A 26384-nucleotide genomic window follows, 5' to 3' on the forward strand; every position below is an offset into this window, starting at 1 on the left:
ATTTTTTGACATATTATACTATGGATTTTTATCACTTTTTTCAATATACTATACTATAACCTTTTTTGACATACTATAATATGACTTTTTTATCAATTTTTTGACATACTATACTATGACTTTTTTATCAATTTTTTCGACATACTATACTATGGCTTTTTATCACTTTTTTCGAAATACTATACTATGGCTTTTTTATAATTTTTTTTGACATACCATACTATGACTTTTTTGTCATTTTTTTCGACATACTATACTTTGGCTTTTTTATAAATTTTTTCGACATACTATACATGACTTTTTATCAATTTTTTGACATACTATACTATGGATTTTTATCGCTTTTTTCAATATATTATACTATAACCTTTTTTGACATACTATACTATGACTTTTTTATCAATTTTTTCAACATACTATACTATGGCTTTTTTATCAATTTTTTCGACATACTATACTATGACTTTTTTGTCATTTTTTTTGACATACTATACTGTTGCTTTTTTATAAATTTTTTCGACATACTATACTATGGCTTTTTATCACTTTTTTCGAAATGCTATACTATGGCTTTTTTATAAATTTTTTCGACATACTATACTATGGCTTTTTATCACTTTTTTCGAAATACTATACTATGGCTTTTTTATAAATTTTTTCGACATACTATACTATGGATTTTTATCACTTTTTTCGAAATACTATACTATGACTTTTTTATACATTTTTTCAACATACTATACTATGGCTTTTTATCACTTTTTTTCGAAATACTATACTATGGTTTTTTTATAAATTTTATAATTAATTAAATTTATTTTTTTTTATCAATTTTTTCGACATACTATACATGAGTTTTTACGACATACTATACATGACTTTTTATCAATTTTTTGACATACTATACTATGGATTTTTATCACTTTTTTCAATATACTATACTATAACCTTTTTTGACATACTATACTATGACTTTTTTATCAATTTTTTCAACATACTATACTATGGCTTTTTATCACTTTTTTCGATATGCTATACTATGGCTTTTTTATAAATTTTTTCGACATACTATACTATGACTTTTTTGTCATTTTTTTTGACATACTATACTGTTGCTTTTTTATAAATTTTTTAGACATACTATACTATGGCTTTTTATCAATTTTTTCGACATACTATACTATGTCTTTTTATCACTTTTTTTTGACATACTATACTATGGCTTTTTTATCAATTTTTTCAACATATTATACTATGGCTTTTTTAACACTTTTTTCGACATACTATACTATGACTTTTTATCAATTGTTTTGACATACTATACTATGGATTTTTATCACTTTTTTCAATATACTATACTATAACCTTTTTCGACATACTATACTATGACTTTTTTATCAATTTTTTCGACATACTATACTATGACTTTTTTCGACATACTATACTATAGCTTTTTATCACTTTTTTCGATATACTATACTATGGCTTTTTTATCAATTTTTTCGACATACTATACTATGACTTTTTTGTCACTTTTTTCGACATACTATACTGTGACTTTTTTGTCACTTTTTTCGACATACTATACTGTGGTTTTTTTTATCAATTTTTTCGACATACTATACTATGACTTTTTTGTCACTTTTTTCGACATACTATACTGTGGTTTTTTTTATAAATTTTTTCGACATACTGTACTATGGCTTTTTTATAATTTATTTTGACATACTATACTATGACTTTCTGTCACTTTTTTAACGTACTATACTATGGCTTTTTTCGACATACTATACTATGGCTTTTTTATCATTTATTTTGACATACTATACTATGACTTTCTGTCACTTTTTTAACGTACTATACTATGGCTTTTTTATCATTTATTTTGACATACTATACTATGACTTTCTGTCACTTTTTTAACGTACTATACTATGGCTTTTTTCGACATACTACACTATGGCTTTTTATTTTTTTTTTCGACATACAGTACTATGATGTTTTTTTTCATTTTTTTTCGACATACTATACTATGGCTTTTTTATCACTTTTTTTTTAAAATACTATACTATGGCTTTTTATCACTTTTTTTCGACATACTATACTATGACTTTTTTATCTCTTTTCTCGACATACTACACTATTACTTTTTTCCAGCATACTATTTTTCGATATACTATACTATGGCTTTTTATGGCTTTTACTCATACTTTCAGCTAGAAATTTAATTCAAACCGTACAATGTTCTACATATTTTGAACTTTTTAAGCCAATACTTTAATTTCAGTTTAAACCTTTAAATATTTCACATCGTTTTTACATTAATGGTGTTATTCAACTTTTCACATGAATGAAATCCATTTCCAGTTTTCCAACTATTGTCACTACTTCACCTTCTTCTTACACAGTTAAGCTAGCGATCCGACTTGGCTTGAGCAATTTAGCTTTAAAGCATTCACGCGCATTTCAATCAGGAGAGACTTCATTGTAGATATGCAAAGGTTTATTGAACATATGCCTATGAAATATACAGAGTCTTTGGAGATTAGACTCCATCGTTATAAAATAACTTTTAGAGGGGTAGAGAAACAAGACATATCCCCCCGATGGAGTCTAGACACTGCTGGTGGCAGCGAAGGAGCCCAAAGACCAGACCGGAGTAGTCGACGAGCGTTCTGCAGAGGAAGACCCAGGGTGCCTTGGGAGCTGGAGACTGGAGGTGGAAGGGGAGGAGGAGGGTTGCACGCTTTGCCTGAAATGACAGCTAACAGCTACAGAGACAGAAACAGATTAAAGCAGGGATGTAATGCTGTGATTGGATCATGAATTTCATGGTCAATTCTGGTTTGTTTACTGAAAAGTGAACGCCTCTAAACGGCTAAATAGTTTTAGGAAGAGAGAGAGGTGATTGCAGATATTAGAAGTCTTCCTGAAAGAATTTATGCTTAGCTTCATTTTCTGCATGAAATTAGGACATGAGGACAGGTTAAAAATGTACAATGTATGCTGCAGTTTGAGACTTTACTTGGGGTTATACTTGAGTTTGAAGATTGGTCTCCTTTTTAAGGTACAGATACCATGAAAAGTAAATGTTTCCAACAGTTCCACCAAAGGTTTTGTTTTTTGCCCCTGGCCCCTGCCCCTGCCAGAAATTCACAGGGGCCCCTGGGCCCCGGTGCTCCAAACCATACAACAATATCGGTCGTTTATTCCTATCCTACGACCCACAGTAGCGCTTCGTAAATTAGCGCCCCTAGCAGTGGCAGGAAATACGACCTTATTTCTAAACCAGAGAATGTAACGGTCGCTGTTTTAAACAAGTCTACATACGCGTATATTTGGCGCTCTTATACTTTGTCACCTTACTTCCTGCTTTGCTCCGTCATAACTACTATGGCCACTAGAGGGCGCTGCCTCAATAAACGTAAATATGGGTCGTAATTCCTGCTTCAACAAACGACTTATGTGGGCGTTTTTTGGGGGAGGACAGTCTCTGCCACTGAGGGGATTCAGCTGCTTATGTCCAAATCATTTGATATTTGTTTAGTTCAATATTATTCAACTTAAGTCAACTTCAAATTTTAGTCCTCAACACCTCTGTCTATCAGCCCCTTTACGTGCAAACTAGCAGTGCTTAAGTGGGTATTTTAGCTCTTCTCCTCAGACAAAACATCTGGATTTATAGCTAATACTAGCCTGACACGCCAGACCCACATCAAGATGTTGGGTCTGGGAACTCACCATTGGCAGGGCTCAATCCGAGGGGCGGGCTAAACGGTTGTCTCTCAAATTCTCTCTGCACGCAATAGATAGCGCTACAACCAGGCAGAGCAACGAAGAAGGTAGGGAAGCTAGTTGATAGATTAAACTTTTGCCGTATCCGGTCGGCAAAACTCCGAACACATCTTCCTTTTTAAAGAATGATTTCAGTGCCGTTCTTTGTTCTTTTCTCAAAGAAAAGCTTAACTCCAAGTCTTCCAGAAGACTGCTGTTCCCAGCAGCAGCAGCCATAAGCCCGCCCACCGACTCTATTCACGATGTGATTGGCCTGACCAGAGTTTGGTTTTTCCAGCTCACAAGCCAACGGAGAGTGCCTAGACCCCACTGGCTGCAAATTAAATTTGCTGCCACTACGGTGCGTCTAGATTTCTAGGCTAAGCTAATACCTTAACATCCCAAAATGTTTGGATTTGTTCTGATCTGGCTCAGGACATCCTTAGTTTTGTTTCAGTGTAGATGTCATCATTTATCTTTGTAATTTCTTTGACTAACTACCGTGTGAGTCCAGTTTATAATGTTATGATCTTACGATAGGATAGGTAACCCAAAGCTCAGCGGTACCTAAAACCAGATCTGGCAACTTTGCATTCACACCTCTCTATGGGAAATATTTGACTTTAATGTCAAGTATACAGTAGGGGTGGGGGAAAAAAATCTAAAATCGTATGTATCGTGATTTTTTTGGCGAAATTTTTAAAATCTAAGATATTTATCGGTACTGTATAAACAGAAAATATTTAGGTAAATCCTTTATATGGTACCGGCGACGGCGAATACATCATATCAGTTTCCAGCAAAACCGAAAATCCACGTTATGTACTTCTTCAGAAATGAAATAAATGTCAGACTGACTGACTGACATGTGATGTGCATTCTTCTTAGAAAATAATCAGTTTTTAGAAATTATATATTGTCCCTAGAAGTGTATTATTCAACTTTTGTTTTTGTCTAAGAAGGAAAAGAAAATCACATTATTCAATACTATCGAATAGCAATACTTCTAGAATCGCAAATAATGAAAATCGCAATACAAATGTACCCATGTATCGTGAAAGAATACTATAGGGACTAAAGCATATCGTCCCAGCCGTAGTATACAGTATGTGATATGATATGATCTAAACTCTGGTATGGCGCGTTAAGACAGAACAGCAGTGGAGTGTTGAGCCAAGCGGAGGAGGAAGGAAGGACCTCCCAAGATGAGAAGTGGCAGGTGATCGGGCCTCGCAAACACACCAATCTGTACCATCTCTGCTCCACAATCAGATATCAGCCCGCCTGCGGCTGCTCTGCCCTCCACTCCCACCCCATCTCTCTCATTAAAAGCAGTTTCCCTTTCTTTTCTTTTTTTTTTCCAGAAATGCTGTTGTTGTTCCCAGGCAGCCAACCTGCTCCGTCCCGTCCCTGAACTCTGGCACGCACCCGCAAAGATGATGAAGAAAAGGTTGTTTGACCGAAAGTTAGCAGAAAGTAGCTGGGGTTTGGTGTGCATGAACTGTACGTCATACATTTTGTTTTTGTTGAGCGTTGTACATCTTACTTATTACCTATTAAAGACACTTTATTAGACCATATGAATGGTTTAAGTGGATGGCTGCTTGTATGTGAGTATAAATGTAATGGGGGCATATGTGTAATTATGTATATTTATTCTATTCTATTTTTCTAGGGCTAGACCTGTCTTTCTAAGCTGACGTCAATTCTGCTTTTTATTCAGTTGTTTAACTGTGAGCTTGAATTACATTAACTCAAACTAAATGGTGATGCAACACACCCACTGGCATCCATATTGAAGGCCGACACCTCTAGATGGTTTTGAACAGCTGTGGTGCAAAATGTGCACTTTTGTGTTTTTACGGTGTTTTAATTGGAATTGGTTATTTCACCTGTGACACATGAGGCATTATGTAACGTCAGCTTGTTAGATAGAAACTGTAGCATCAGATGAGCCAACGCGGCTTGTTACACATCGGCTTTGCATGTTAGCAAAAAAAAAAAAAACACCTATGGCAATGGATGATAATTCCATGCTAGGAATATAAGACCTGTTATATCCCTGTGTACTGGGGAGAGTTTCTACATGTATTGCCTATTCTCTGACCTACAGCCAGGGGAGAGAAATGTGATAAAGGACAGTATGTATTAACCGATTAGTTGTCAACTATTAAATTAATCGCCAATTATTTTGGAAATCGATTTGAATAAACGAAAAGATTCTCTGGTTCCAGCTTGTTAAATTTGACTATTTTTCTAGTTTCTTCCCTCCTCTGTGACGGTAAACTGACTCATGGACTCGCGAGCTGCAGTTCCAATGAGTCAACCTGTAGGGGGACCGAAGCTGGAAAAGTTACATAGTATGCCTTTAATAGAGAAAATACTCAACAGATTAATCGACTATGAAAATAACGGTTAGTTGCAGCCCGAACAGTATGGCTTAAATTGTCCATATGAAAAAAAACTAAAAAATGTGTATTAAGTTCAGCGTTCTGTGTCATGCTTCATGTCACTTTGGACTTTTTATACCGTCTATATCAAACCAAGACCTCCATCTTCTCCTATTCTTCTCCAAACGCTGGGAGGAACCAAACAGAAGCATAATAAAGCTGAATCATGATTTAGTTGCTGTGAGTGGATATTGCATTGCAATAAATATTACTGAGTATCTGCACATCAGTGGGGGAATGCAACTAAGTACATTTACTCCAGTGCTGTACTTAAGTACAAATGTTGAGGTACTTGTACTTCACTTGAGTCTTTCCTTTTCATGCCACTTTCTACTTCTACTCCGCTACATTTCAGAGAGAAATATTGTACTTTTTACTCCACTACATTCATCTGACAACTTTAGTTACTAGTTACTTTACAAATGAAGATTATTGCACACAAAACACATGTAGTTTATAAAATATGACGTTTTATCATATCCAGCTGAAATGATTAGCTGACTAAACACTTAGTTGATTGACAGAACTGTTTGGATCGTTTCCAGTTTCTTAAATGTGAGGATTTTTTCTGCATTGAGCACATTTACTTTTAATACTACAAGTACATTTTCCTGATGATACTTACATACTTTTACTTAAGTAACATTTTCAATGCTGGGCATTTACTTGTAACAGAGTATTTTTTTACAGTGTGGTATTAGTACTTTTACTAAGTAAAGCATCTGAATACTTCTTCCACATAGTGTTTAAATACATGGAGAAACAAGTGAGTGGTGAGTGAAGAAGCCTTTTTTTCAGCCTTGGGTTTCAGTGGCTGTGCATTCCCAGTCAACAGCAACAGCAGCCTCTGCTGTCAGAAGCGGCACATTGATTGGGTTTCTGTGTGATCAGCGAGGGGTACAGCAGCACCCTGTTCTGACAAAACTATCTAACTATCTGAAGGGGAACCAGCCGGGACGTAGAGGAAAGGAGACATGTCTTCAAGTGAGCTGAAAAGACTTCCCTTTCCCCCCCCTGTGACATCCCTTCGTCGTGCACATGGCTGATGTGATCACCGTGACCAAAGACATCTGAACCCTCAGCACGCTCCCCAAAAGCCACCGGTGGAAGAAGTATTCAGATCCCTTACTTCAGTAAAAGTACTAATACCACACTGTAAAAATACTGTTGCGACTAAAAGTCCTGAAAATGTTACGTAAGTAAAGTATGTAAGTATGATCAGGAAAATGAACTTAAAGTATTAAAAGTTAAAGTACTCAATACAGAAACACCTTTACATTGTAGAAAGTGTAAAGGATCCAAACAGTTGTGTGTTCCAGTTGGACTTGTAGGCCGTTATATTGTTGGCTAGTTTACTTTAGAATAAACAACAGATTTTATAAACTACATGTGTTTTATGTGCAACAATCTTAATTTGTAAAGTAACTAAAGCTGTAACAGATGAATGTAGTGGAGTAAAAAGTACAATATTTCTCTCTGAAATGTAGCAAAGTAGAAGTAGAAAGTGGCATGAAAAGAAAAGACTCAAGTAAAGTACAAGTACCTCAACATTTGTTGGTACAGTGCAGTTGGTACAGCAATGAGTAAATGTACTTAGTTTACATTCCACCACTGCCAAAAGCCCAATGACTGAGTGACTAGCAACAGGTAAGGGGCCTCGGCAGCCATGGCAACAGGCAGTTTAGTGAGTGACGTGTGAATATGTCGGCTGACGTTACCGTCCACATCACAGTCTCCCACCGTGGAGAATACAGTCTGATGGCCAGTGTTGACCAGTTGGATCTTTTCTTCAGTAGCTTTGATGCTGGGGGCCCTGTTCAACCCCCCACCCCCAATTCTTCAACCATTTTCCCTCCTCACCCTCCTGTCCCTCCACCTATTCCTTTTCATTTTGTTTTGAATCAAAAACGATCTCCGTCCACACAAGCATTTTAGCTCTGTAGCAGAACTAATCTCAGTCCATATTAACATGTCTGACAACACATATCACATGACCATTCTCATACACTGGGCACATGCCAGTGTAAACAGGAAGCAGATTGTGTGACGTTACTCTGCGGTTGAAAATTATGGACGTAAAAGTTTCAAATACAGAAAATACTTTGGAGAAAGAACAACAGTGGTGAAAAGTAAGAGCAGGGATTTATTGGCTTGGAGCGGCGACGAGGTGGAACTGTTACTGAAAGGCAGTAAGCCTACCTAACCGTTTCCAAAGGTCTCCGTTTGTGCCCGTCCAGACTACAACAGCAACTCCAGAGTTTTCAAACCAAAACGGGAGGAGCGGTGTTTCCAAATGTCTCTGGTTTAGGGGCTCGGAAACTCCAGAGTAGTGTGGACGCCAGGCGTAAACGTAGCAAAATATATTTCTTTTTTTAACAAAAGCGATGTAGTGTGGATGTAGCCTAAGGAGATGTGCCTCCATACGGAACCCCTATGCAAACTCTGACCCAGGCGTACCAACATTTTAGAGACTGAGGAAAAATGGCGACACAGATGGTGCTGTAGTGAACTGAAGCTAGATTTTTATAATAATCTTTCTCACACATTTAATTTCCCTTCATATCAAATGACTCATCATATATCCTCAATGTCGTAAACATTCAGGCCAGTTGTGTTTACCTGATGTAAAAAAAAAAACACATGAAAAAGGTCAACTGTGTAAGGGAAAAATGTAACCATGTTTCACTCAAGTTTTGAGACACTGTCATTTAGCTCCTGTTATCTCCCACTCTGACAGAATAATTACCAAAGAGGTTTAGGGATCCTCCTTATCAAAATATAAAATGCAATTTCACATCATTTTGGACCATTATTATTACCGTATCTGGGTCTAAAACGTTGGAAAAGCTAGAGCAGACGATGAATAAATAACACTCAAAAAGCTTAAACACAAAACTTGCTAGAGAAGTGCACTGGGGACCGACTACAATCACCAGATCTGAGAAAAGTCATTTAGTTTAGGCGGTGCCCAAAAAAAGGCTTGGGTGCTGCGCCTTATAATGGTATGGAATGGAAAAACCCTGCTTGGCTGATTGACATAAAGGGCGTGCTGCACCACACAAAAGCAGTTTCGGGACAAACAGGTTGGGCTGCAGCAGAGGAGGGAGTGAACACTGACGGCCTAACATGTTACAACTCTCGGGACACAATGTTGTCGGGTTAGAGAGGCGGCACCAAAAATCCTTCACATGCTCACTCGCCAGTATTTACTTAACAGGTAATCCCATGTAAAAGGGGATTTGTAAACTCTCTCTGGGTAATTCCATAGGTGTCCCAAATAAGTGGACATTTTGCATCCTAAGTGTACAAATTTTGGAAATGTGACTCTTCATGATGACATCAATGCCCCCCCCCCCCCCCCCACCAAATGTCTCATGATATATTGTCTCTAGAAGTGCATTATTCAACTTTTGTTTTTTGTTAAAGAAGGGAGAAAAAATAAAAATCGCAATACTGAATACCATTGAATGGCAATAAATGAAAATCGCAATACAAATGGAATCTGGACAAAAGCACACCGTCCCAGCCCGAGTAGTAAACGGGGAGTGACAAATAATGTTTTGATCCCGTTTGAATTGAGCCGTGGGTTACACTTATGTTTCCAAGTCAAGGAAGTCACAGTTTGTAATAAAACTGTTGAAGTATAAGACAGTGAAAATACTACACACCCAGTCAAGTCGCCTAAGTGACGTCTCGCTGAAGCATCGATTGTCCGTTTTGACCGTTTCCAGTTTCTAAAATGTGAGGATTTTTCTGCATTGAGTACTTTTACTCCTTTAAGTGACATTTTCAATGCAGTATAGGAGTATTTTTACAGTGTGGTATTAGTATTTGGTGGCAGTAGCTCAGTCCGTAGGGAGTTGGGTTGGGAACCGGAGGGTCGCTGGTTCAAGTCCCCGTACGGACCGAAATACGGAGAGCTGGAGAGGTGACAGTTCACCTGGGCACTGCCAAGGTGCCCTTGAGCAAGGCACCGAACCCCCCCCGAACCGCTCAGGGCGCCTGTTCAGCAGTCACAGCCCACTCACTCTGACATCTCTCCATTAGTGCATGTAAAAGGACCTGAACGTGTGTATGTGTGTATTTCAGGCCTGTGGGCAGTGTGTAATAACAACAGAGTGTAAATTGTAATTTCCCCATTGGGGATCAATAAAGAGTATAAATTAAAATTAGTACTTTAAATTAAGCAAATGATCTGAATACTTCTTCAACCACTGAGTAGTACTATGTCAAACGGAGACTTTTTTGACTGGCAAATTGACAAACATCATATTCATGGCTCATTTCAAAGTGGAGCCAAAAATGATTCTGTTCACTACCATACACATTTGTTTTCCAAATTAAGGACCCATGGGGTCCACTGGAAGCAGAGGGACTTTGCCTCTCTATAACGCCACCTCTGATACAGACCATAGAAGAGACCTTCCAATTACAGGGGCCAGTGTGGGATTCTGTTTATGTGGGGTTGACAAAACAACATATCATTCTTTACATTCTTTACATTTCAAATCATTTCCACAAAAATAATCTACATTAGTCGTTAGAATGCTAAATCAGAGGCCCTGGATGGGACAAATCAACAGACAAGTACACAAACTGTTCCCAGACATTTAAACACAGCAGTGTGAACTAGGGCCGCACAATATATCGTCTTTTTTTACGTCGCGAAAGACACTCGAGGCCCTATTTTAACGATCTAAGCGCACGGCGTGAAGCGCCTGGCGCAGGTGTGTCGGAAAAAATGGTCCGTGTGCCGGACGCATGGTTCTAAAGGGTTGTACTTAGTATCTTCATTAATCAGAGGTGTTTTTTGGGATGCAATAAACCAATCAGAGATCATCTCCCATTCCCTTTAAAAGCCAGGCGCGTTTGGACCTTGGAGCATTGCTATTATGATGGTGGATTTGCACCGTCATATTTTTATTTGTAATCTTTTGCATGTTCGTGTGCTGCTGCGCTTCCCTGTGTGTGTGTGTAACAAGCATAGTGTGTACTTTAGACCAGGTTTTTGTTGGTCAACGGCGCCATCACTTCCCGCTGCCTCAAGATAGCAACACGCCAAGAATGCACCTGAACACACCTCCCTGTAAGACCAGCACGCCCATGGGCGCGCAGATGGGTGCAGGTGCTATTTAAACGACGCGGGCGCTGGACGGGAAACTGACAACTGCGTCGGTCTTAACCTGGCAAAGACACTCGCGTCGGGCTTTGCGCTGCGCCGGGTGAAATATACGGTAGGGCCCTCAGAGACTTTTTGTGTTAGTTATAAGAAAACTGTTAGTTAGCAGAAAACTGCACTTTTAAAATGTAACTGTCATTCTTTTTTTAGCGGCGCCTTTTACAGTATACTCTTTTCAATGTTCAGTTTGCTCAATAAAAGAATGTTGGAAGTTATTTCCTTTCATTGGTTTTAAATTCAACAAGCCATTTGTTGTATTGTAGCAGAATACCGAAAGCAGCAGAAAGACAGAACCGAGCACACTTTAATATCTGTTTATTTATCGCAAGTAATATCGTTACCGTGACACTCAACAGCGTTATCGCGTATCGCATATTTTCCTCGTATGCAGCCCTAGTGTGAACCCAGCCTGACAGTAATGAGGATGGGGAGGAATGTAATTACAGCGTTCTGCACAGCGGGGAGTCTGGACCCAGCAGCCCTGCTCACAGCTAAACACCTCCAATAAGAGCAGCTAACTGTCAATCATAAAGCCAAATGTGGGCCCACATGGAAGGTCTGCTCGTCATGTTATGTTCACATCGTCACATCACAGTCGAGCGTTGGTCCAGCGGGTTCAGTGTCCCGCACTTCCCAGCCTGAGCTCTGTATACTGTACATGCGTTTCCTGTCGTCAATTAGTTCAAGTTTTAAAGACACTTCTTTGAGAATGTGGGGGAAAAGAGTGGGACATGGAAATAAAAAGTGCTATCGATTGAAAGTTTAGCAACTGTCCTTTAGCCTACTCGCTCTTCTTTTTCTTCTTCTTGCGCTCCGGGGAGCTGTTCCAGTAGTAGAGAACCTGCAGAGCGATGATGCCGTTGCAGGCGGAGGAGATGACGTAGGTGAAGGCCATCAGCGTGTCTCCAGTTTCCTGGGAGAAGACAATGTGGCTCAAAACAATGTACTCGCGGTGACATGGGAACTAGGGCTGGGTATCGCCAATGGTTTCCCCCGAATCGAATCGATTCCAGTTCCGATTTGATGTCAATTAGGTTAGGGAAATTTGAGTTACGATACCAATTTTGCTTGCGTATAAAAAAAGATTCTCAGGGAACTTATGCTGTAAATTGCACAAGCGAGAAGCAGCCCTCAAATATTTTTTAGAATGACCAATGTTTACATTAAGAATTGACCCCGAAAAGTTTGTTTTAGGGATGTCCCGACCAGCTTTTTTGGCCTTCGATCCGATTTTTCAAATATGAAATACCTGCCGATACCAAGTCCTGCTCCGATACTTGTATTTGCTTAGATAATAGAGCTGCACACTGTTTTTTTGTTTACAAAAATACCTAAGTAAACAAAGTAACTAAAAGATGTCTTCAGCTTAATACACGTAACTTAGTGAAGCTAGAACTTTTGTAAAATTAGCATATAAAGTCAACTTCTACTGCAAGTTGTGTAGAATTTACTGATGGAAATGATCTGAGAGATCATACTGAGATACTTCCCGATCCGTTCAGGACATCCCTAGTTTGTTTACAGTACTTTTAAACTTAACAGGACTGACATTATATTGACATAATAAACATATTAGAAAATACATTTGGATCAGATCAAAAAACAAACATTTTAATTGGGGAATTGATTATTTTAACCGAGCCCTAATGTGAACACAGATAACAAAATAACGGTGAACGTGTGAAGCACAATCGTTCATATTACAGACGGACACACACACAGACACAGACACACACACACACACACACACACACACACACACACACACACACACACACACATACACAGTCACACACAGCAAACAGTCTCACACAGACATACACAGTCACACAGACACACACAGTCACACACAGAGACACACACAGTCACACACAGAGACACACAGTCACACAGAGACACACATAGCAAACAGTCTCACACAGACACACACACATAGTCACACACACACACACACACACACAGCAAACAGTCTCACACAGACACACACACACATAGTCACACAGACACACGCAGCATACAGTCACACACACAGTCACACACAGACACACACACACACACACACACACATAGCAAACAGTCTCACACAGACATACACAGTCACACACACATAGTCACACAGACACACACAGCAAACAGTCACACACAGCAAACAGTCACACACTCTCTCACACACACATATACACACACACACACACACACACACACACACACCTGTACTGAGGTGAAGATGCGGGCCAGGGATCCGGCGAACAGCAGGAAGACGGAGACGGCCGACAGCTGGCCCGTGTGCCCGTTCCGGAGGTTAGCGGCCGCCTGGATCAGCTGAGACAACCACACACAGCGTCAGTCTCCCCTGTGTTGTGTACATTACTTACTTTCTTTTAGTAGAAACATTTCTTTACATTTTTAGGTTACATTTGCAAAATGTAAAGTCATTCTGCATTAGTCCCCGTTTGTGCTGTAACCATGGTAACAGGCAGCAATCACTGGATTACGGTTAAAATTGATGAGAACGTCATGAATATAACTAATTTATTCTCAAAGAAAAGTCTCAATAGTTATAAACACAGGAACACAGAATGAAAAACAGTTACACCCATTGGTTTAATAGTAGGGCTGGCTATCGTGTAACATTATACAGCCAATCACAAACATCATAGGTCTTGGTATAGAAGCATGCTGCATGCTTATTGGCTCACTGACGCTGATGAGATTTACTCCTTAGGTATTGGAATTGGGTATTGAATGACGAGGCATTTTCCGATACTTGGTAGTTTAGAGGCAATTAAGTCGGTGCCTAAAAGGTATTGAGTTCGGTAGCCAGCCCTATTTAACAGCATCATAAAAAACATTTTATACACACTTTTCACTGCCATTGAATATGAAATCTAGAACCTGTGTTAATGTTTTGACTCTAAATGTATCGGACGGGTGTGGTCTTGGCCTACCCTGCCGATGATGATGGCCGGCATGTTGGAGGCCTGCAGGTAGGTGACCACTGGCATGGGAGTGACCGGAGACAGCACGAGGACCAGCAGGCCGATGAACACCACCAGAAACAGCACACCTGGCACAGCACACACAAACAGGGCCTGACGGGGCTGACAAAGGAGGCATTTAACCTGAACCTGGCTTTGAGTTTATCTGGCGTTTGGTTCATTGGGTCTGTGCTCCAGCTGCATAAGTCATTAGAAGCTAAAAGCAAAAGCAACATACTTTTCATTTAGCAGCTGCACAATGCACTGTATGTTACCTGAAAGCAACATGGTTGCTGCACTGCTACAGGTCCCGGATAGAGCTATCATTGTCCGGCCTAACCTAATTGGGCCTGTGATTTCTCAAAAATCCCCCGGGCTTGAATCGAGTCAGGTTTGCGCAAGTTTCCTATTTTTTAGTTTTTAGTTTGTTTGTTTTTTAATGCAGAAGTGAAGAGTAATGAATGAGCTGTGTACTGCTGTGTGTGACCGCCATCTTCTGGATATCTTTTCAACTTACACGCATGGATAAAAAAAGCACACTGGCAGAGGTGGTCATAAAACTGGGCCCAAAACTGCCGCTGTGGTTCAGGCTCGGATGGGGCCCGATTTTAGCATTAGTCCCAGACTACGGTGCCACGCCAGTGTTAGGTTGGGGAGCAGCCCTCGTAATTCCCAAGCTTGTACTTTAACATGATGCAGGGGACTTGTCCTTCTCTGCTTCGTCATGAGTACTCTCCACAAATATTTCACTTCACAGTTGTTTCGTTGACTTTTAATGAAATGTATCCACACTCTGGAACATGGACATTAGGGGGTTCACCATGTTCAGTCAGTGAGTATTGGTAGCAAATGTGTCGCTGAGCTTAAAAAGTTTTCAGATTATTTTTTGCATTATAGCCTTAATTGGACAGTTGACAGTGAAAAGGGGGGCAGGAAACAGGGGAAGAGAGAGAGAGATATAGTATGACATGCAACAAGGGTCCCCGGCTGGAATTGAACCAGCAACAACTATTGATATCAGTACTGGTGTTAAGAAATGAAGCTCTAAATGCGACCTCGAGTGATTGCTGAGTGCGTGTGCAGTCGTACCTCTGCTGGTTCTGCCTCCGTAGTGCTGAATGAGGAAGCCAATGGCGACTGTCTGCAGCATGAGGAACAGAGCCTCGCCCCACGCACTGAGGAAACATTCACCACACGTTACTCCATCTGTTACTCAACATATGGCGCAAAAAAGGCGGAAAGCTTCACCTAAATCAACATACAGACCGGCAAAAGGGGATCCGGTGATTTGCCGCAGGGTTGAGCGGTGACGGGAGTGTCACTGAGATGGCCCATTTATGTGACGTCCTGATGTGTTCTTTAACCCCCCCCCCCAATGTTAGTCTGGCTATCAGCAGACCAAGCTCAATCTGTTAAGATTGAACATTAGTCTGGGGAGTCTGCCCTGTATTTTCTACTGCACAAGAGGCGTGATCAACGGGCATAGTTCAAATGACTCTGTACGCAATTGGATAGTCCTTCGACCAATCAGACCAACGATCCGGGTGACGTAGCAGCGACAGCGGCATCAACGGGTTGCTGCGCTTCGGTGGCCGCCGTGTTGAATGTAAACAAGAAGCTGCTTGGTCACTTCTCTATCGTCATCGTGTTAAACCCGCCAATAGTGCGCCAGGTGGATAAGCCAGTTAGTGATTGGTCCCCGCAAAAATTGTAACGGAAGCAGGATAGATAAACGTACAGGTTTCCAGCCTGAGCTGCAGGGCGAAATCAAATCGCCGGCAGATCGGGCTGGGTTTACCCAGTCTACCCCAATTTAGCACGAGTAGGCCATACTTTATATTTCGCAATTATTGTTTTCCGCCAGATCGTTATAGATGGTATAGATTGCGACATTTCCGACACCACTTGAAGGCAGCTTCATTTCACGGAGAAAGAGAGAAAGAACAGAGACGGACGGACTGTGCTTTGTTGTTGCAGGAAACAGCCATTACACAAACTCCTGGGCAGTGGGGGGGCTTGTGGCTCGGAGCCATAACGACGAGGTTGGCGGTCCAATCCCAGGCTTCTCCCGATACTGTGTATATATCGCTATCTACTGCTCCTAATACTAGGGTGAGTTAGACTGCAGAAATAAGATTTCACTACATTGTACTGTGTGTATGCGACAATTAAGAATAATGTTTGTTTCTGATGTTTTTTGCTACTGTGCAGGACTCTCACACCTCAAAACAAACTAGTCTGATCGCCGGTTACATGATTGGCCGCCACAGCGTGACGTCGCGTTGCGTTTCTCCAAAAGTTGAGTCGGTCTCAACTTTTTCGCCGCAGGCCGCTCAGTTTATTCCCCCCCCCCCACAGCAAACCCCGCCGTAGCCTAAACGCACTACCCCCGTTCAAAATGAATGGAAAGACCTGCGTTTCTGCCGTACCGGCCTACGCAGGCAATGTGAATGCAGACTTATCCAGTGATCCCAATAGTAGACGTGTAGAAGTAGAAGTGCCCCGTATAGGTCTCTACTTTACAGAGCTGATTTGAATATGGCCCGACCTGAAAGGAAACTTGTTGGCGATGCTGTAGGCCATCGTTCCTGTGATGGCCAGCAGCTCCAGCAGCACCGTCTGGAAGCTCAGCCCCTCAGCGCTCTTTGCTCCCATCACCTTGATGATCTGAGGCAACTTCACTGTGAACAAGGAGGGACGAGATTCAATGGAAACACAGCAGGTATGTACAAATATTCAATATTTCATGAAAATAAATTAATAAAAATACACCTTTGGTTACACTTTACTTGAAGGTATCTACATAAGAGTGACATGACACTGTCATGAACGTATAACGCTTCTGTCAGACAGTGTCATTCAGTTTTTGTCATGACAATTTAGGGTTAGGGTTAGATTTGGGTTAAAACGCTAAGAGTTAGGGTTAATGTGTCATGACAGTGCCATGTGTTCATGACAGTGTCATGTCACTCTTATGTAGATACCTTCAAGTAAAGTGTTACCACACCTTTTTTCAGGCAGACTTTGGCTGTCAAAAACATTCATTAGTTATTACTAGTCAAGTATTTTTAGATTTCTTTTGTACACACATCCATTTTCTAAAAAAAACTATTTCTTAAAGTTTGCACTGTAAAATAAATACAAATGCACTGGTTCAATATTGACTGTTTTACACATTTTTTCCCAGCGTTGGACTCTGGCTGATTAGTAGAACTGTTTATTGTATTGCCAATATGATACCTGAGTATTGATTTAATATCCTACTGTGAGAAATGTTAAAAAAAAAAAAAAACAGTAAAACACAATTACAACTTTAAAGGTGCTGATGATTAGCATAGCACGTGATGAAAATAAGAATTTAGACTAAAACTAAAACAGGTGTCCAAATGAAGACGGTTATAGAGAGAAGCAGAGGTGAGGCGTTTTACCCATCACTGATCCCAGAATGATGCCGATCCCCAGGCCTTTGCTCAGCACAATCTTCAGACATGGTACTGGAATAAAATAGAAAAAGAAAAGAAAACATTAGCTGCCTGTCATAGATCACATCCAAGTATACAGACAGACACACGCCGTACACCCAAGCACTGTGGTTTTTAGAAAACGTTACTCAAACAAGAGGAAATAGTGCATTTGTTGGGGACTATTTTTAGCGGCAAAAAATCCACATTTGGTGCTCTAGTGAGTATTTTTGGCAGCAGGACGGGTGTATAAATAAACTACAGCGCGTGTGTTCGTGGTGATGAAGGAACATGTCAACAGTGCAGACTGACTTTCAGGAATTTTCTTTGTCATTAAAATTGGTTTGGACTCAATCAGGCTTAAGCGTCCGGTATACCCGCCGCAGCCGACCTGTCGTGCGCCAGTGTGACGTCACGGGAGCGCCGTAACTATTTATACCCGAGCGTGGTGGTCGCGACACTAGTTGCAGTCTTCTCCTGAACAGAGGTGGCGCTAATGAGGAAAGGCTACCGACTTTGCTCTTTCTACGGACTAGAAGAAGAAGAAAAAGGTAAACAATGAATATAACTGGCAGCAGCATTGACGTCAATGCTTCGATTTGATTGGATGACCTACTTCGTCGGATCAAGCCTTTCATTCACCATAAAAGAACTCATCTTAACCCAGTAAGTTTACAAGAGAGACTTGCAGTCACTCTGAGAGCCCTGGCATCCGTTTGTCCTCAAACTTGCCGTGCTTCCTGTTTCCGCTTTGTCGTGCGCGGCTGAAAAAAATTGAGTGATGCACGACCTCTGGTCGCGCGCTTAAAATCCTGGCGCGCCAGGGAGATCTACGTCATTTTGACGTCACATTGGCGCCCGGCTGGTCGGCTGTGGCGACTGTAAAAAGGCCATTAGCTTCACCTGAACCAGTATTACACTAAATCTGCCGGACTATAACAGTGGTTTTTCCCCCCAAAGTTCCTCCTCTCGTCTTCATTGCTGCGCTGTGAACAAGAGTCAGTTTGCAGTGTGTCACATATTGACGTGCATGGTGCTAAGGGACTGTCCGTTATTTATTTCAGTGGCCTCCGGAGGAGTTTTAAGATCTATAGTCAAAATAGACCTGACCCTCCCTTCAGCAGTAATACATTTTGAATGACCCTCCAAAATGAAAATATGAACACAATGACATTTTTGATAAATAATAATCAGTTATGTTGATATAATGACTATGAGGGTAAAGGCAAATAATAGAACAGATACAACAGTCTGGTGTGTTCAGAAAATTACATCACTCTACTGTAAGGCCGCCTTTAAAACCAGGAAAAGACAACACTACGATATCCAAAATTTAAGACGATATCTAGCCTCGTATATCGATATCGATATATTGCCCAGCCCTAGCTGACAGAGGGAGTACCAGCTGATCTGAGTTCATCTCTTCTACTGACCGCTGCTGGCCACATTACTGTTTTTGCTGTAATTTTTTTTACTTTACATGTTATATTTAATAGGCTGCTTGTGTTGCTTTGTGGCCACGAACATTGCAGTGTTCTCTTTTTTCCACTGTGCGTTGATATAACGTCTCAGATCTGTGAGGACTTTCTCAAGAAAAACACATTGCAGCATGCAAAGAGGCAGTTGCATAATTGTAAAAGCTGTCATTTAGCAACCAGTTTCAGAGCTCTCTCTTTCCCCCCCATTCCAACTCAACCCAGAATGTCAACTGGGACTGACGTTTCCAGTGCAAGTAAACCACACAGGCATAAACGTCAAACAGTCTCCCGTTTCCCCTGTTAAACTAGCGATGAATCTGCATAGCATCAATGCAGCTGCTTTATGACGTTATGACGCATGGAGCAATACATCGTCTCGGTCTTTTCGGTCACTACGCTACCGGCGTTCAACTAAAACGAGCCACTTACCGTACAAAAAGTTAAAATTGAGAAAGAACTCGTCGTAACATGATTCCGGCATGAAATATGTCAACAAAAGTCCTTTAAAAGGATCCATAAAGGACGCGCCTTCATTCAAAACTGTTTCTTCCGCCATATTGGAGAGATTAATGCGACGTTGCCGTTCAGTGTGTAACAGATAAACAGCCCCACCGGTTTGCATGATAACTCAAGGTTCCGCTGGTTGAACATATCCACAATTGAATCTAGTTGAAATATGCGATATTGTTATTATTAGAAAATTGAAATTCACACAAAGAAATGAGGAAACAGTAGCAAAACTTTGACATTGTGTGTGATCAAGGGCGTAACTGTGGGTTCAACATTGGGGGGTTGAGATATCCAACTACATAGGGAGGTCCATGGACATGAATGCATGTATTGGGAAAAGCGACAAAAACATCAAAACAAATGATAGAAAAAAAACTCGAAAAAAGAGACAAAAAAACTCGAGAGAAAAAAAACCTAGGAAAAAAACTCGAAAAAAAATTCAAAAATTTCCGCAAAAAAAAACTTAATGTCAAAAGACGACAAATGTCCGAAAAGGCACTAAAAACTTTGGATAAAACACCAAGAATTTCAAAAAAACCCTCAAAAAAGGCGACAAAAACTCAAAAAGAAGCAACAAAAACTTCGAAAAAAAACTCCAGAAAGGCGACAAAAATGTCGAATTTCAAAAAAACCCTCAAGAAAGGCGACAAAAACCTTGAAAGAAGCAACAAACCTCGAAAAAAGCGCAGAAACGTTGAAAAAAGCGACAACAATCATGGAAAAAGCGACTAAATCTTTGAAAATGCAACGAAAAAAAGTAAAAAAAAAAAAGCAACAAAAATCTTCGCCCAGAATGTCAATTATACCTCTGTGTGTGTGATAGACCTGTCCAGTGTGTACCCCGCCCCTCAGGCTATATGACCCAAGATACCTGGGATGTTATGATGTTATGTTATGGAATAAGTATATTTAGACTATTAGAATAAATAAAAATGCTATAAGACATTCATTGAGAATGTGTGGAACTGTGTGTGTGTTTCTGAACAACAAGATGGAAAAAACTTGTTTTTGATATCATTTTTATTTAATGTAACATACATGTGCATACATTCAAAAGTGCAGTAAATGAAAAAAGATTACAAAAAAATAATAAAGTAATTCAAGTAAATATTCAGAATTTAAATCCATTATATTTAAACTACTCATCAACGTAAAGTAGTGATTAATTGATTGATTTTATAAGACAATTTCATTCCCAAAAAAATACACCTGTTCAGACAGGGCCAGTAAGCCAGTGCTTACATGACAGGAAAAATCAGGATAACACAAAAAAATATGTAAATTATGATATTACTTATTTCCATTGTGGTTCCAGGTGATGTTCGGTGTACAGGAGTGGGTTAGACGGCAAATCTAACGTGGCCAATACAACACCATAAACACATTAATCAAAGACAATAATAATACACAATGCAATCCCGTCATCACCGGTGTTCTCAATATTCTTAATGAATAAAACATGTTCCAACATAATATCCTATACTGTGAATTGCTGGCAATCTATTCCACAGATTTACTGTCATGTATAAAGTTTCCTTCCCTTAGGTTATTCCTAAACCTGGGAGGAGCAAAATCAGAAACAAAAAATTGTTTAGGTATTGAGGGACAGCCCCATGTACAATATTTTGTACTATGAACAAAATGATCTGGCATACTTTTTCCTGAACTTTCAACCACCCAAGGCTCGTGTTCTCATGGCGAGACAGGGGAGATGTTAGCCCTTTTTAGGGCTAACATCTCCCCTAGGGCACCCCTAAAAAAAATTGCTAAAAAAGTCTGTGTTAATCTATTGTGATCTTAGGAGTTCTGCTCTAGGAATATCCCTGCATCGTGAAACTAAACTCAAAATCCAGATGCCTGGATCATTCAGAAAATAGTGCTTGTCCGCCATTAGTCAAATTCACTCTAATTTAAACTTAACTCGAATTAAGTTATTGGTACTGCATTTTGGAAATGTCTGCTTTTCCCCATAGATAAATACCAGATTTTATTTGTAATCCACCTGCCACACAGGCTTTTTAAGGCAATTTCTCTTTTGCCTCATAAAGGTGAAATACACGAAACGCACGAGCATCGTTCTTGAACTTGTTAAGAAAACACATTTAAGTGCTGCTTGCTGTTGTCGCCAACTGTCCACTCGGCATTAAAAATCATCTTCTTTTACTTTTCTTTAATTCATCCTCATCTCATTGTTGCTTGCTCGTTTCGGCCGGCCTCTTCACCCCAGTAATGTGCCACCACATTTTTTTTAGCTCAAATGGAGGCCAAGGAAATGGCAGACTTGGTTGAAATGTGACAAAACAACAGTGGCAAAATAACAACTGATGAATCACTCAATTCTCATTGGCTACGTGCCAACGTGGCAGGTAGGCCGCCAATGGCAAAATTCACCCACATTTGGCGCATGGTCAAGTGTTCATTTCAGGCCCTGCACCCAAATGCTTTCAAAATGAGACCTACATAAATCTGTGTCAACTGGGTTGCTTTTTTTACAGAACGCACAAATACTATGCTTAACTGCCCCACCATATTCTTATTCTACGACCAACATGATTTAGTCAGAGACCTATTATTACATCTTTTTGTCTGACATCTGTGCTGGTCTGATTTTAAGGCGAGTGTTCCCATTCAGGTAGCCAAACAGAGGGATTAGACTGTGTTTGAAGGTATCAGAGAAAGTATAAATGTGAACCTTTCGATCGACATCATAGAAAGACACCTGGCCCTCCCCAACATCCACATACACCCCGATCAGTCGGGGCAGAGCCGCCTTCTGCAGCTTAGTGGGCTCCTCGGTGCACGCCCAAAAACTGGAGCCCTTCCACAGTGTCCAGTATCCTCTCCCGGGCGACATGGGGGACCTTTGTTCCCTGGCAGACTCTGACATCACACCTATTCTCCAGGTACCGCTGGGGGACACCTCCACCTCCCAGTAGTGTCTCCCTGTAGTGATGACGGTGTCTCCCAGCACACAGGGCCACTCCGCTAAACGTCCGCTGTTGTTGGAGGGAGCAGCTGTGCGCCCCGCTGCCCCCTGTAACTGCAGGCGGTCGGGGGACACAGCCAGCCAGGAAGGGCAGGTGCTGGCGTCCAAACGGACAGACACTAGGATTCAAATACAGGACTATTGTTATAGCAGTAGCAGTGCTGGTAGTAGCAAGCAGCATTTCTTTTTTCATTATTTTCTGTTCTTTAGATTATTCATAATTTATAAATTAGGATTACCTGAGGCACTCCGAATCCACTGCCACACTGAAAAACAATACAATATTGTATCATAAGTATGCAGGATTTTCTTCCTGGGTTCCAATCCTGGTCTATGATTATTTTGCACGTAATCAGCCATAATGCTGACACTATAGTAAATTCAGTCAGGAACACTCATGTCATAGATCGATCCATTTATTGCAACAAATGGCAAAGACAGTAAAATTTAAAAATGTAATCTTTATTTTTCATATTTGCCTGAGCCTCAATTCACCGAAGTTAACAGGTCGCTGCACCTACAATCTCTTAACCCACAACTATTTACAAAGGAAACGCAAAAATAACGCGCTTTTCTAGTCTTAACGACTACTCAAAGCACTTAAAGTACAGGAACCATTCACCATTCACACATAATTTAGGGATTTTCCAAAGCAGCTGAGTCACCTGAGTTAGGTATGTATCTGGGGCTTCCAGTTCCTGTCCTCCAGGCCTTTTGTTTGGTTGGCAGCCACAGCATGGATACAGCCTCCTGCAGGGTCATATTCATCAATAGGAATTCATTAAAAACAATATTGTCTTCCCGTGTCAAAAAAAGAAACCCTTTTGAAGTCTTCATTTGTGAAGTCTTCATTTCTAAAAGTTCAGTATGACACACTGAGAGATTGTTCCTCACTTTTAGCAGTAACTTGACGGCAGAACCAACCATGTAAATTGGGAAGACAGTTTCTTTTTTCAGGTTAAAGGAGGAGTAACACAGTTAGATTTCAACCGAAGATACTGTATTTTCTCAAACAAACAGTTCTCAGAATCTATCTGCCCAGGAATCACAAGCAAAGTTGGCTCATGGTTCCACAGATGCCTAAAGCACACACACTGACACACACACACACACACACACACACACACACACACACACAGCAAACAGTCACACAGACACAGAGATACACACACACAGCAAACAGTCACACAGACACATACACACACACACACACACACACACACACACACACACACATGTTTCACTATCTTTGTGGGGACCCGTCATTGACATAATGCATTCCCTAGCCCCTTACCCTAACCTTAACCATCACAACTAAATGCCTAACCTTAACCCTTACCCTCACCCTAACCATAACCTAATTCTAACCCTAATCCTAAAACCAAGTCTTAACCCTCAAACAGCCCTTTAACCTTGTGGGGTCCAGCATTTTGGGCCCCACAAGGCTGTGCAGACCCCACAAGTATACTGTATTCCCCGGTTTTTGGACCCCACGAATATAGTAAAACAAGCGCACGCACACACACACACACACACACACACACACACACACCTCAGTATCCTCTGATAACAGGGCCCAAGCCACAAACTCCAGCAGTGGAAGGATGGCGGCCATCCTCGACTCTTTAAGTCCTCGGGGATACAGCAGCTTCTTCAGTTCCTCGTCAGACACACCGTTGGCCTGGTGACACACACGCAGAGCGTTTTCAGGACTGAGCTTTGGTTTGAGAAGATTTCATTTCTCTTACACACACACACACACACACATACCTCTTTGAGATTCTTCAGCTCCACTGCCCACTGCTGGAGCTTCCCATTGTGTTTTTCCAGCTCTGTTTTCTCTTTCTTTCCTGGCTCATCTCTTCTTCTTGTCTTTCCATCTGTTGGCTCGGTTTTCTTTTTAACCTGGGAATAGAATGAATCGAGAACAACAGTTGTTAACACGCATTATCATGATTAATCAACGTATTCTCATGAACGGGTTCGTATGACATCCTACGAAAACGTATCATACGATGACGTTTAGCGGTCTGTACAGTTCATTTTAGCCGAGAAAAGGTTAATGTGAGATGGGTACGCACAGAACACCGTGAGGTTGCGGTCGTTTCAGCGGCCGTTGCAGTTGAGTTTAGCCGACAGAAGGTGACCGTCATGCGGCGTCGACAGTTAAGTTTAGGCACCAAATTAAGTAGTACTCCGGGGGGAGACATACACGCGTTGCCTGGGTGGAAGTCTTGTTTTTTCCCCAGGACACGAACTCTGCTCCACGGCGTGAAAGCCTTGTGTTTAATGACCCTACGTGGACCACAACGCTCTTGTACCGCGGCAGTCAATGTGGTGCATATAGCAATAAATGTGCTATATCAGTGGTTCCCAAAGTGGGGGCCAAAAGGGGAATGATTATTTTCACTATAATTCCATCCATCCATCCATAGGTAACACGCTGGCAACACTTTAGGTCATCTGTTTTCATACACTTACGGTCCTTTCAGAGGCCGTTGCAGTTGAGTTTTGCCGACAAAAGGTTACCAGTTATTACCGGTTATGCAGCGAAAAAAGATTGTGGTTTGGATTAAAGCACTGGTGTCCTTAAAGGAACACGGCGACTTATTGGGACTTTGTCTTATTCACCGTCTCCCCCAGAGTTAGAGAAGTCCATACATACCCTTCTCATCTCCGTGGGTGTCGTAACTCTGTCTGACGCACCCACCGCTAGCCTAGCTTAGCAGAGATCCTGGAGGTAACCGGCTCCAACTAGCCTACTTCTCCCAATAAGTGACAAAATAACACCAACATTTTCCTATTTACATTCATTACATTCATACATTACTTTACATTCTCAGAGGCAAAGCACTGCTACTTCTACTACTTGGGTGGAGTGATTTACTCGCAGCACCTGAGGAGCCCCGTGGTGAGGAGCAGAGAGTAACAACGGTGCTTTTCAGGTGTTGCGCTAATCACTCCGCCCGAGTAGCACTGCTTCGCCTTCTGAGAATATAGTTCCCAGTATGTATACAGTTAGAAGATGGCTGTGTCTCATGTGACCTTGTTATTTGTACACGCTGTGACTATACAAATCACAACATACAAATAGGAACATGTTGGTGTTATTTTGTCACTTATTGGGAGCAGGAGGCTAGATGGAGCCGGTTACCTCCAGGATCTGTGCTAAGCTAGGCTAGCGGTGGGTGCGTCAGACAGAGTTACAACACGCACGGAGATGAGAAGGGTATGTATGGACTTATCTAACTCTGGGGGATACGGGGAATGAGCTAAAGTCCCAATAAGTCGGCGTGTTCCTTTAAGTAGTACTAACAGGACACTGGGTGACAGTCTTGTGTTTTCCCCCAGGGGTTCTTGATGGAGTTGCAGGGGGGCCCCAGCAAAAGGGGGATCATTATTTTCACAAAACTCTATCCATCCATAGGTAACCTGACACTTTTGGTCATGTGTTTTATATACTGTATGTAATAAAACATTTAAGAGCAAAAATGCTATTTGATAGAAATCTTACCAAATGGGGGTCCGTGGTTTAATTTATGTTAGTTTAGGGCCCCTTGATGTGAAA

General features: G+C 41.0%; 3 protein-coding genes across 9 annotated transcripts in view; all 3 read right to left on the reverse strand.

The window, feature by feature from the left end:
* Nucleotides 1–11701: 11701 nt before the first annotated feature.
* Nucleotides 11702–19929, reverse strand: mpdu1b (mannose-P-dolichol utilization defect 1b). The gene is made up of 7 exons (XM_035993756.1): nt 19750–19929; nt 17810–17875; nt 16930–17062; nt 15471–15556; nt 14352–14470; nt 13615–13725; nt 11702–12316 (listed from the first exon to the last, which is right to left on the reverse strand). Exons 1-7 carry the CDS (start codon nt 19874–19876, stop codon nt 12185–12187), a joined length of 774 nt encoding a protein of 257 aa, XP_035849649.1. The 5' UTR covers nt 19877–19929; the 3' UTR covers nt 11702–12184.
* A 903-nt stretch (nt 19930–20832) lies between these two features.
* The window catches only part of LOC116036063 (nuclear factor 7, brain-like), a 10399-nt gene continuing 4847 nt past the window's right edge, over nt 20833–26384 (reverse strand). For 2 of the 7 annotated variants that reach the window (XM_035993755.1, XM_031279507.2), the window contains 4 exons: nt 24369–24497; nt 23482–23566; nt 23056–23082; nt 22247–22935 (listed from right to left, as the gene is read on the reverse strand). In XM_035993755.1, coding sequence (XP_035849648.1) covers nt 22403–22935; nt 23056–23082; nt 23482–23566; nt 24369–24497 — 774 coding nt within the window. In that variant the 3' untranslated portion in view covers nt 22247–22402. Of the gene's footprint in view, nt 22217–22245; nt 22936–23055; nt 23083–23481; nt 23567–24368; nt 24498–24586; nt 24722–26384 lie in introns of those variants that run through there. The other 5 variants (XM_035993754.1, XM_031279503.2, XM_031279505.2 and 2 more) reach the window with 5 other exon arrangements.
* mblac1 (metallo-beta-lactamase domain containing 1) overlaps nt 24337–26384 on the reverse strand; it is a 12821-nt gene continuing 10773 nt past the window's right edge. The window contains exon 3 of the transcript XR_004101522.2: nt 24337–24368. The gene's annotated coding sequence lies outside the window, so the exon portion shown is untranslated. The remainder of the gene's footprint in view (nt 24369–26384) is intronic.

This window comes from Sander lucioperca, chromosome 17 (assembly GCF_008315115.2).
Source record: "Sander lucioperca isolate FBNREF2018 chromosome 17, SLUC_FBN_1.2, whole genome shotgun sequence".
NCBI classification, from domain to species: domain Eukaryota; kingdom Metazoa; phylum Chordata; class Actinopteri; order Perciformes; family Percidae; genus Sander; species Sander lucioperca.